General features: G+C 42.9%; 1 protein-coding gene across 3 annotated transcripts in view; it reads right to left on the bottom strand.

Annotated features, from left to right (window-relative positions):
- Nucleotides 1-11237, bottom strand: part of bcam (basal cell adhesion molecule (Lutheran blood group)) — a 65961-nt gene extending 54724 nt beyond the window's left edge. For 2 of the 3 annotated variants that reach the window (XM_059338921.1, XM_059338923.1), the window contains exon 1: nt 10989-11236. In XM_059338921.1, coding sequence (XP_059194904.1) covers nt 10989-11052 — 64 coding nt within the window. In that variant the 5' untranslated portion in view covers nt 11053-11236. Of the gene's footprint in view, nt 1-10988 lie in introns of all 3 variants that reach the window. The other variant, XM_059338920.1, reaches the window with a different exon arrangement.
- Between the last annotated feature and the right edge of the window lie 1667 nt (nt 11238-12904).

Raw genomic sequence — 12904 nt, 5'->3', positions numbered from 1 at the left:
CTGTTTTTGGTCAAAAATAGTAACTTAGAGATTAATCTGAACATAGAGACCCTTTAATAACGACTCCCAACAAGAGGTGGTTGTAAGCATGTGAATCTGAGGCCCCTTAAGTGAGGTGGTGGCTCTCCTACAACTCCACCGCTGTCCCATCACCAGCTGGTACTGCCATCGATGTGGGATCGGACACACACATACACACACACACACAAACACACACACACACACACACACACCTATTTATAACCTCCGTTAAGTCCGGATTCCAGTTCACATTGGGGCTGCAGTAATGTTCACATGCTCCTTAGAGCCCCGACTGCTCCAAGTGACGGGTGCCCACACACACAGCCGGTCCTGTCCCACACCCGCAGCTAACCCACTGATTTGTCACACGGACCCACACACATGCTGCAGTGTTAGTTCAGTTAATAGGGAATGCATTCCAGACACACATTCAAATACCCAGACACCCCTTCTTGTGGACACACAAGTTGACATACTTAAGCACCTGCATACATACATGTAGTCGTGCACAATGACACATTTGCACAACATTGAGTGCCGTTCGTCAGGCTTTCCCTTTCACTTTGCTGCCCTCCTCTTTCACTCTACACCTCCTCTCCTTCCTTCCCTTCTCCTCTCTCTGCTGTGCGGGTAATCAGCCCAGTATTAATACCTGCATTCCGACAGCCTACAGGAATGTCTTAACAATGTAGCCTTGTTCAGGTGCAGAGAGAGAAAAACCTCACTGAAAAATACATTTAAAAAAGTGCCGCAGTGAGGAGTCCAGGGGATACAGCATGGTTGAAGTGAGGCGCTTAATGATTTGAGATGAACACAGTTGAGTGGTATACACTTGGCTCTCATGCTGCCTCTGATACTTGAGGCCAGTCCATAAAGAAAAGCCATACTCATAGTCTATCAGTCAAGTATAGCACTTGTGAACTGATGCAGTCTCTCAGCTCAGGATGAGCAGGATAACACGCCCTGCAGCCGAGCTAGGGCTGGGCGGTATGGCTGAATATCGATTTACGATGTATATATTTTTACCACAACATGAGAGCAAATGTTCAGTCAAAGTCAAAGCCAGATATGACATGTCACAAGTAGTTTTGTTGGATCTGTTTATTTAAGTGAACATGAATACTGAAAAACAACAGGAGTACCTTTTTAAAAAAAGTCAAAGCTCCATAAAGTGCACATTTAAATAAAAAAATGTCTTAAATAAAAGCTGCGGCTTTTTTTTGTTGTTGCCTGGAGCAAGGATCACAGTGCAAATTTGAACTTTGTCGATACATGCGATATGGTCTAATCCATCACTTTTAAAAATATATCGGTATATCTTTTATATCAATATATCGCCCAGCCCTAAGCTGAGCAACATTACTTTACTTCAGTTTTGCGGTTCATTGGCATCGTATTGGGATGGTTTTATTATTTTCTTTTACTAAGTGGTCAAAAGTATAGGTATAATGATTAGTCAGTCAAAGAAAATCTGAAATTGTATGTATTTTTAGAAAACTATTATTTTTCAACTAAAAAAATACAAACATTTCCTACTTAATGGGACTCAAATGTGGTCCATGTTTTGCATCACTGTTAAATTAATATTTTAGGGATTTAGATTGTTGGTCACACAACAAAAAAGGGAGTATTTTTCCGTATTTTTTAATTTATTTTATAGACCAAAGAATCGACTTGAAAGAGAAAATAATTAGCAGATTAACCGAAAATAATGAAAATAATTATTAGTAGCAGCCCTAGTCCAAAATAATTATTCCATGCAAATTTAAATGAACTATTTTATACATGGCTGGCGATATGCGATGCGGGAAAATATTTCTATTAATGTAATGATATTGATTTCTAAGCCGTAAGTAGAAGCAAGACATAATGAAAAGCAGGGACGTACTGAGTGCTCCATCATCCTCCCCCCATCCCTCCCCCTGCCTGTCCCCCTTTGTCAGGCCTTATTATTGAACATGTGTCCTCTCTGCCCCTGCCATTAACCAACCCCACCCTCACACACCGCCTTCAATGGACAGGCACGCACGCACACACAGCGCAGTGCACGCTCGCCGCCTGCTAATTGACATGTGGAGTCGGTGCATCTTTCATCATTCTCCACGGAGACAAATCTTGAAGTGTGTGTGTGATGTGAGTGGGGAAGGGGATCAAAGGGAGTCCTCCAAGCTGCCTGTCCAAGACCTCTCAGCCTCTCTCAACGCTCCGTGAGGCAGCCAGGAAAGGCCCAACAGTCACCCTTCACATGTACAGTATGTTCACTGGACTCCTGCTTGATAATCATTCAGTTCGAATAATCGTTAACTGAATTTGGTCTTCCCGCTGCAACGTGCCTGCCAGGCCTGAATGCAAAATGCACTTGAGGCAAAACATTGGGGTTATAATTACTTTATCTCCTAATAACAAGAGGCTAAATCAGTTAGGCACTCTGTAAGTATAACATTATCTGCACAATAACTATCCATCAGGTTTGTTGTTCTGCAAGTTGCAGAGACATGTAATAGAGAATCATTTAGCTTGATGGAGTCATAACCTAATTGAAACGCATCGATTTTGGATTAAATATTCATATGGAACGGGAGCAAGCTTTCACTTTTTTCCTGCTAGACTGGATCAAAATAAAGCTATGAAACTCGAGTCTCCTTTTATTACCGGAAAATTGACATAACTGATGGACAACACAGGAGATCCAGCTTTGAGTTTCAAAACAAAAGTTGGAAGACACACTCTGCATAATGAATCTGCAATAAATAAATAACTCCTGCCTTCCACTGCACTGATGCAACTTCATATACAGTCATGGAAAGACTTATTAGACCATTGTTTTCTTCAATTTCTTGTTCATTTTAATGCCTGGTTCAACTAAAGGTACATTTGTTTGGACAAATATAACGATAACAACAAAAATAGCTCATAAGAGTTTAATTTAAGAGCTGATATCTAGACATTTTCCATCTTTTTCTTGATAATAACTAAAATCCTTATCAAGAAATCAGCTCTTAAATTAAACTCTTATGAGCTTTTTTTGTTGTTATCATAAAATTTCTCCAAACAAATGTACCTTTAGTTGTACCATGCATTAAAATTAACAAGAAACTTTGTCACACCAGTGGAAAAGTTACTGGAAGTCCTCTAGCTTGATTGTCATCAGCAAAAATGTCAGTCAAAATAAAATTTCCTTCCCATAATGCTCAGAATCACCAGGGACTAGAGACACCCTGCTTCTCGTGGCACCTTCTGTTCAGGCTATTGTGATGTTTAGACAACACATGGTCAGGAGGATGAGTGTATTTTGTGTCGCTGCCTGGCAGGGATGAGACAGATGATGGATGGAGGGCGAGACAAGTCTGAAGCGGAGAGAGACGGATGAGTTTGGAGAGATGTAGAGAAGAAAAACAGGGCGATAAAAGTGATGACTTCCAGAGCTGGGCATAAAGTAGGGTGTGGTAAAGAAAGAGAGACGAGCCAATTCCGGGGAGAGATGTAAGTAAGAGAGAAAAAGAGACTCAAACTAAAGTTAAGAACAGGATGAGACTGGAGGAGAACATTAACAGTCAGAGCATGGTAACTTTACTCCTCTACTTGTCTTTTTCAAAGTCAAGTTCACACAGACAGGGAGAAGCAAAGGGAACTTTAGTGCTGTGGTCGTTGTTTCAGAGGGGCTCGGGTAAGTGAAACCTCAAAAAAAAAACAAAGACGAGTTATGTCCTGAGGCGAAACAGAAGCCCTGACAACTGACACTGGATCTGTTGGGTGATGACGGTCCGGCCCCGCTCTCAGGTAACGTGGGGAACCCCCTTTTTCTCACACAAACAGAGATGAAGTCATAGCGAGCACACAACACACAGAACACTGACAGGAGTACATTAGGGTGCTGTAATACAAATACCACCTCCTCACCTCGCACACAAACACCCTCCCCTCCTCCACCTCCTGCTCCTCCTCTTCCTCCTCTCCCTGCACGGAGGATTAATGTTCCCGCTCCTGTCTCTCAGGTCCCCCCGGCCCAGTTAAAGTAATAAGATCTCATTGTCAAACAGTGACCAGCCTCTCTGGAGAGGTTAACCACCGCTGCTTAACCATTAACTAGATTAAAGTCAGGGGGGCGCAGGAATGTTCTCTGACAGATGGAAAAGGCAGATTGGACATGAAAAGTGTTTTTTTAAAAAGAGAGCAGAGTAATGGCAGAGGCCTACCTCTGTGGCTGTGGGTTGAGTAAATATGCTCACACACATGTAAACACCACACATACTGTAGCCTGGTGAACTCTCAGTCACCCTCATCTTCTGGTTATCATTATGCGATACAGATAAGGGAGGAAAAAGAATCCTGTGAGGCTCCGCCGTCATATTTCTGACACCACTCCTTAGGAAGCAGGAATTACTGGGTCAGAGGTGCATTCAAATATGTGTCCACGAGCTTGAAATTGAGCCTCAGTAGCATGAAAAGTGTCTAACAGATACTTCACCCTTAGAATGATCATTTGTATATCAGATACTCTCCCTGTGTTACCTTGAATACTTTTATCACATGCCTCTATGATGAATGGAGCGTCTACAAACTAAATAAATCTTTGATAAATTGAAGTGGAGGTTGCTTTTAGCCACAGCAAAACTATATCAAAACAAACTCTGACACAACTTGTGAAGTACAATCCAAGTCTCATTTATCCAGTCGTATGCTCGGTACTTCCCAATGCATTTTTGCTAGAATCGTGCACTCTGCTTTGGATTTTTTTTGCAAAAATGCATCTGTTTATAACTATATATTGAGCATACAGCTGGATAAATGAGACTTGGATTATACAGCATGAGTTGTGAGAGAGTTTGCTTTGATATCTAGTCATAGAAAACATTTTCTGTGGCTTTCTTGATAATGATTTTGGTTATTATCAAGGAAACCGTGGAAAAAGTCTAGATATCAGCTCTTATATTAAACTCTTATCAGCTATTTTTGTTGTTATCATTATATTTGTCCAAACAAGTGCACCTTTAGTTGTACCAGGCATCAAAACGAACAAGAAAAGCAAGGAGAAACTAAGGGTGGTCTAATAATTTAGACCCATTGATTTCAGTTCATCAAAGATTTACTCCATTTTCAGATTCTTCTTTGGCTGTGGAGGCTTCCTGAATTCAAAGCAACACCGGGTGAGTAATTCATACACAAACGGTCATTTTAAAGGTGAAGTGTTCCTTTATAAATCATGTGCAGTCATTCTGAAGAAGCCTGCCAAACACATACTCCAAAACAGAAGGGCAAAGAAATTGAAAAAGGGGGCACTTTTGCAGCAAACATACAAATATGCTGTCTCCTTTCCCCACACCCGGGCAAGCCAGTGGTGTGGAAAGACATGAGGTGGTAATGGAACCCAAGTCTGTGTGTGAGACTGTGTGTGTGTGTGTGTGTGAGGAAAGGGGGGGTGACAGGGCTTCTTTGGAGGGGTGCATTCAACAACTGCTGCTGAGGCAACTGTTGATGTCTGAAAAGCAACAGCTTGCAGGGCTCCCAGAGGACACTCTGCCAGCCAACAGTCAGATGGAGGGTTTAGGGTTGGAGGGGTGCAGGGGTTAGGATTTCTTCTCTCCTGCCAGAAAACTGATCTCCTTGGCCACAGATCCAGGCTTTTCCGTGACATTCCCCATTCCTAATTGGTATCCCTCAATCCTGACGTACTCCGCCTGTCTGATCCTCACTGCTGCTATCTAGCTTTTGTTCCTTTTTATCCCCCTTGCATGCTACTTGATTGATCAAAACAGCTGGAGGCAAGAGAAGCACTATAAATGCTGTTGGGGTTTTTTGTGTGACCGGCACTGAACATGTACGCCATCGTGTTTCCTTGCTGTTTTATGACACAGATTTGTACAGCGCGTGGCTAAAAAAGCTCAAGCCAATCCTGCTGCTTTGTGTATGCCCACAACAAACACATTGAGAAATAGAGGCTCTTATCCGCATCTTGCTACAGCACTCTCCTGCTAAATGGATTGGCAGCACTTAACCTCGTCTCCCGAAAGAGCTTTGTGAATTTTCAATTTCGCTCCAACCCTGAATTGCCTCCCCCACCACCGCCACCATCACATACACACACATAGGGACACAAGGACACACATACAGAGACATGTAGCCGGTTTTCAAGGCTGCATGTGGAATTACCCATCACCATCATCTTCCTCCCTTGAGACAAGAACAACAAGACTGCACGGTGGCTCCACAACAGTCAGCTGTAATCATCTCTCATCCCATCTTTGATCTCTCTTTGTCCGTCCCTTCCTCTCTGCTTCCTTCCTTCCCTCTCTACAACTCCCACTAATGACAAGACAGCATCCTCAAAGCAACAGACCAAACCAAAACAACTTCTAGCCAATTTCTTCTCCACCTATTTAACTTTTCTTCACAACTGTGAACTTTGAATCAACATTTACACAGAATCGCTGGCAGAGGCAGGCACTGTACTGGAATGCGTTTCCTGCAATGAACATGCCAAGCGGGGGAGGGCGGCCATTCTTATTTTAAAATCATCAATAGTTGCCATAAATCTGCTGAGGGACGTCTCTAGGGAGGGGCGTAAAAGCAAACAGAGCCCTCTCCCATTAAAACACAGCGGGCAATCTTCCTGATGCTATGAAGGGTTATTAGCTGTGAACCACGCACAAAAGCGCAGCGGTCTGCACGGGAAAAGACAACATGGTAAATCACAGCGAGCAAACACACACACAAACATGGAAAAAGTAGTCTAAAGTGTCATTGAGAAGGACAAAAAAAGAGGGTGTTGAAGTGAGGCAGAGCTGAACTGTGAAGAGCAACAGGCAGACAGAGATAAGAGGGAAAGAGATGGGAACATAGACAAAGCTAATCTGGAGAAATACGCCTGTTGTTTATGTATGAGTACCTGTGGAAGTGTGTGTAATCACTGCTTTGGCTGCAGCTCTTTTGAAGCTCTTGTGGGGATACAGGGATGAAAAAGCTGGGGGGATAAACTTTTCCGTCTCCGCTGTGAACCACATCATTCTTGCTACCTGACTTCAAACCAGGATTAACCACGTGCATGCAACCTACCATCTGCTGATGCCCGCTCGCCTGTCGGTGCCGCTTGCCAGCTCACCAGCCAACACCAGTGTGCTATCACACTGCTGTAATTGACTTTAATGTGTCATTCATTGCAAATATAAACAATAGCGGGTATGTGAAAGGCTGGAGAGCTCAAATTCCCTGCTCAATGACTGCTAAGTGGACTACGTAGCATTAGCCAACCAGAACATGGCCTTTATTTTAACTGACTAATGTTTAACTGGTGCCCCCTGGATGTTCTGCTCAGTGAAACCCAGTCAAACCACAAGAATGCACCCTGGCTGTGAACAAACTCTAGCTTTGCACCTATGAGACTGCCTCTTCATGGCGAGATGGATGCAGCATTGTTGCTGCTTGTTTGTACGTGGATTACAGCCCGCGACTTGTGGTGAGAGAGGGTTTTAAAGCAAGAAAGGAAGCCCTTTTCCATAGAATTTGAGGTGATGACAAACAAACACACACATGACAGAGCGAGCTCCAACGCGTCCAGAGGAATACCTCTCATTCCGTGTCGGTGCGCTGCTCCGTCACTGTCACACACACATTCACAAAGCACACAGAGTTGGAATGAATCACCCCAATAATTACAGCCCCACCATTCCAAGACCCACTCCCCCAGAGGCCTAAATGACAAGGGGGCAAACATGGACTTGCTCTCCTAAAGCAGCCACTATCAATCTGTCACTCACTGCTACATGAGCTAAGGTTTCCAGTCTTGCGTAACACCAGAATCCTGCAGCTACAGGAGCTACATGTGTGCACTTCCAAGTATAGAACCAAATTATATGCATGTGTGTTAATTTATGGTTGTGAGAGTGCATTCTTTCTGCATACCTGTTAATATTTTTGCATTTAAGTGTATGTGTGCGTGCATAAGGCCAAAACCAAGTGCTCCAGAACAGTTGTAAGAAGGAGTCCCCTGGCTTTTATCTCCTCATGGCTAAATGGCTCTTTTTCTGGGCTAATACCATAATAATTACACGTCTCCAGGGGGTGCACTTTTGATGCGGCGCTGGCAGGGGGGACAGAAATTAAAAGTGAGGAAATGACTGTGGGAATTAAGGCGGCAATAGACAAAGAGGCTGACGCTGCGTGTTAGACTTTAACACCTTGAACTCAGCTGATGCTTGTCACTACAATTCTTTCCACCGGTTCTTGACCACTTTGGAGTCTCTACAGTTTAGCTCAAACTCATCTGACATCTGACTCGCCTTTTGTCTCTTCCCCTTCATGCCACTTTGTTCTTTTTATCCTCCAAAATGTGCAAAAATCCGAGTTAAGGGAGAAACTAAGGCAGAGTTAATGTGAATTGCTTCCATGAAAATACACACAGGTTGTGTTTCAGCTGCCTTATGTAACTTTTTGTGTCTACAAAGTATTTTCTTTAACATCTGACTGTCTAAATGGAGAGACGCTGCTGTCAGAGACTTAAAAAATGAAGTTATATTTCAGCAGGTTCCCGCTGTTGATGCCTGTGCTGCGATACAAAAGTCAATGGCATCTCAGGAGCGCAGCAGAGGAGTAATTTACCAACATATCTGGGTGTGTGTGTGTGTGTGTGTGTGTGGGGGGGTGAGGGGAGGGGGGGTCAAAGGGGTCAGCTGCGATCCTGGGCACAAGCATGCAGAGCACCTTGGGGTGCCCCAGAGCTGTCATACAGCACATATTAATGTGTCACAACAACATACATAAATACAGACACACATGCTTAGAAATATGTCATCACACTTGGAGGAGATGACACACATCTTGGGTGTTGTGTGTCCCGCGGTTCTATTTAGCGCACTTCTATGCTCAGAATTGACATAGCTGGAAGTTGCCAGTGTGCGACCAGTAATTGTGAGAATGTGGGTCTGTGTGACAGAATCCCAGTGAGACCCAACAAGAGCTGCTATTATTAGACAAAACTATGCTCGAGAGAGAAGAAGGAGGAGAGAGAGAGAGAGACTTCAGTCGAAGAGGGATTTGGCAAACTGATTCTAAGAAGAAATCAACATTCATAGCACTAAAGCAAAAATAACGACTTTCCTTCCCTCAAACTTCAGAGCAGCACGGAGGGAACAAGGGGAGCTCAGCACCTGGAGCTGAGCCTTTAAATCAATGCAGCACAGCTGTACAGAGCGATATGTGATCTACACTGCGTACATCAATTACAGGGCACTTTTCAATAGGCACCTGTTAAAAGGCTCCATGAGGGACGGACAGACAGTGAAGCAAAACAACTGGCTCTGAGGCTACAGAGAGGAGGGGGTCGTACAAGGGGATCTGAGGACTGAAGTGGTGTAAAGAGGAGAAAGAGAAGGAAAACTAAACTAGGTTAACTTGGAAAGGGTGTGGATATATCGAATGCTAAGATAGAATAAAATTAAAGGAAATGGCAATGCGGAAGTGTAATGATGAGTAATAAAAGATGCATCTAGTAGAGTAGAGAGAAAATGCTAGAGAACATAGAGAGAGGGGAGTCGCCCTGCTCTCCAGCCCCGCCCTTCAGCTCATCCTGCTTCAAACTCCCGGCTGTCAGCACAGGCAAGCAATTAGAAAAAAACTTTTACAAAAAGCCCACAAAGCATTATAGAAAATGTACTCTTGACACAAACACACACACGGTCACATTAGACCCGCAGTGAAGGCTGTAACAGATATTTCCAGGTCAGGGACATGAAAAAAACATAAATATAAACATCAAACAAGAAATCTTTTTTTACACGCACTAAAGACATTAAATTACATACTTGTTAGTTACACTATGGGAGGTTTTAAAACACCATAAAGATATCACTCGGTGCTGTGAATGCAAATGGGACAGTATGAGGAATGACTTTGTGAGATAATCTCCTTATCAAATGTAAAATGAGGTCAATATTAACCTTGTGCAGCACCACTGCATCTCCTTAAATGGATATGTACTTAGTTTTGGTCAGTAATCAAAAACTTTTCTTTGACGAAGATCATATAAGGCCAAAGTCAAGCTGAATTTAAATTGGCTTAGTCTCTTTGGCAGCACCCAGGGGTGCTGAGGGTGAGGCGCGCTGCCAGCAAAGGAGACGCAAATCCCGTAGATCAGACATCAAAGCGTTGGAAACTGCACCCAGCAGCCAGACATAGCAGCATGGATGAGACAGGCAGCGTGGTCTTCAAAATAAAAGCTTATTAACATCTCAGACTGTTAGGGGAGGGGGATATGTGTCACGTCAAAAACATTTTGGAAGCTTTTTTGTCATTAAATATACACTTTCTCTGCATGTGAGTATGGCTTTAGAATCTATGTTTTATTGATATGATTCAATATGTTTTATTGTGGCTTCATTGTTTGGCATTTGGTTATATTGTATGGGCAGCGGGTTCTAAGGGGAAATCCCGGTTTGTCGCAGATCTGTGCGCTAAGAAGTGCACTCAAGTGCGGAGCTGTGACTTTTTTCTCACACGCACAACTACAAAGAGCCACTATTAACCCTTAAAACATCCCATCAATGTAGATAACGTGTGCGGCAACCTGACGCTTACTACTGCCGAGGTTTTTTTTTTTTTTTTTTTTTTTTAACCAGTAAGGCTACTGTTGATACCAATGGACTTGTTCCAGCATGGATCCACTAATCCACCTGCTTTCGGCGTGTTCTGGCTTATCTGCGCCGGTAACAGGTTGCTCAAAATCAGCCAAAAATCAGCCACAGCAAACATGAACTAACAGTGTTTAACTAGTACAACTTAATGAGCCGCTTCTGGCGGCGGCATGTACGGACAGGTCTGTCCTGTGAGCAGCGGACCTCTGAACTCCGCGAAAAGTGTAAATGTGTAGCCTGAAGCCGTGGAAAACCACCCAGCACCGTGTCCGAAGCATTATAAAGTTACAAAGACGGAGTATAATTTAAAAAAATGTAGCGGGAAGTATCAAAGAGAGTTACCTTGAAATGCCCAGAGCAGCAAGGTGCACAGGAGCGACGTGCGTCCGAATGTTATCCCGTCCATGGCCGCTTTTCTAACTTTTTCAAGGAAAAGTAGTCACTTTGTTTTTGGTTTTGGAGTGTGGAAATCTGGCAGCAGCGAGTCTTCTTTCTTCTTTCAATGCTCCAAAGCTTTCTGGACGTCTCTCCCTCTTTCTCTCCCTCTCTCTCTCTCTTTCTCTGCAAAAGGAGTGCCTCTCTCTCTCTCTCCCTCACTCACACACACACAGAAATCTGATGCTAGTGGCAGTCTTCTTGGTTGATATATTTGCACAAAAGGTGACCCCCTCCCCTCCTCCCAATACAACCCCTCCCCTCCCCTCCTCTCTCTCTCTCTCTCTCTCTCTCTCTCTCTCTCTCTCCACCTCACTTGCAGTGAAAAGACCTGCTTGACTAAGCGCGTAGGTCCACAGGGGCCCGCAGGATTTCTTTAAGGCAAGTTAAAAGTGATTTTATCATGAGGCTCTCTGACTCATTGCAACTCCAAAAACCTACCCTCCATACAAAATAGCCTAACTAGAGTTGTATCTGGCTGATAAAACATTAAACAAATTCACTGAAGAAAAAGAATGCAGAAGCTCACATTAAACTCAATATAGCCTGCATTTGGGGGTTGTTAGAGCACTATAACCATGGCGCACTTAAAGGGACAGTAACCCCTAAATCAAAAATACATTTTTTTCTTTAGTGCTACAGGGCCCGTAGGAAGTATGTCTTCGTATAGTGGGAGATTAAGTAGATTTTTCAATTATGGCCAAATGAGGTTGTGTGTGAAAGTGTGATGTACAATGAGGTGTAATACTCTTGCATAGTGTTAATATACAAAGTGTATATTGGGTAATACATGGATGTACATTGAGATATAAAGAGACACAGAAATAGATGTTTTAAGAAAAACATTCAACATGGTTAGACATATATACAGACACAGATATAGGAGGGAATAAGTTTACATGCAGCACAAACAGATGGATGTGAATAATGTGAGTAAGGGTTATTAGGTGTGTTGTGCAATGTGTAGTTTGATTGATAACTATTGTATTTCATATATTGTGGCTATGCAGACCACTACAATGTCTGCAACTCCATAAAACACTTACTTTTCATAAGGTACCACACCATCCAGCACATACACATTGAACATTGACATTCGCTGGAAACTATTTGAATATTATCGGAAAAATTGAACCTTGTAGCGCACTTTAAAACCCTGAAAGATAGGTAGGCTAAATAGACTTACAGATGAGATGACCAGGTGTAGGCCTATCACACAATGGGGCGGAACTCCCCTAAAAGGCGTCCGGTCTGAAACTCGGAAACAGTGCAATGCTGCAACATAATGATATTTTAAAAAATGAATTCAAAAATCTTCAAAATTGAAGATGCACACCTTCGTGCCATGCGCAAGCCACATACGAAATCTTAGGTCAGTCTGACTAACGGTCAGCGAGATATGCCCTAGACACACACACACACACACACACACACGCTTCTTGCTTTTCTAGTTCTGTAGTTCTGTAGAAAGAAAAGATTTTCAATATCTTTCAATTATCTTGTGTTAGCTTGTCATTATTTCTGGAAGGAGCCATTACTGTTGAGTTTTCCAAATGTATTTCTTGGCAATTTAAACACCAAAGTGCCATCTAGTTCTGCTATATTCAAGAGAAGGCAGACATCTCTACGGCCGATACCTGCAAATTAATTTCATTACTTGGAAATGATGAAGGAAATTGCATAGTATTGGGGGGGAAAAGCTCATATTAAACTTGATAAAATAGGCTGTAGAACAATTAACCGTTGATTAAGTGAGAAATAGGAAAAGACTCACTTTTGCAATTGTAGACTTGGGAAATTATTCTCATCCACTATAGCTAAAG

The sequence above is a fragment of the Centropristis striata genome, chromosome 8 (genome assembly GCF_030273125.1).
Source record: "Centropristis striata isolate RG_2023a ecotype Rhode Island chromosome 8, C.striata_1.0, whole genome shotgun sequence".
In the NCBI taxonomy this organism is placed as follows: domain Eukaryota; kingdom Metazoa; phylum Chordata; class Actinopteri; order Perciformes; family Serranidae; genus Centropristis; species Centropristis striata.
This window is presented reverse-complemented; position numbering and strand designations above follow the sequence as displayed.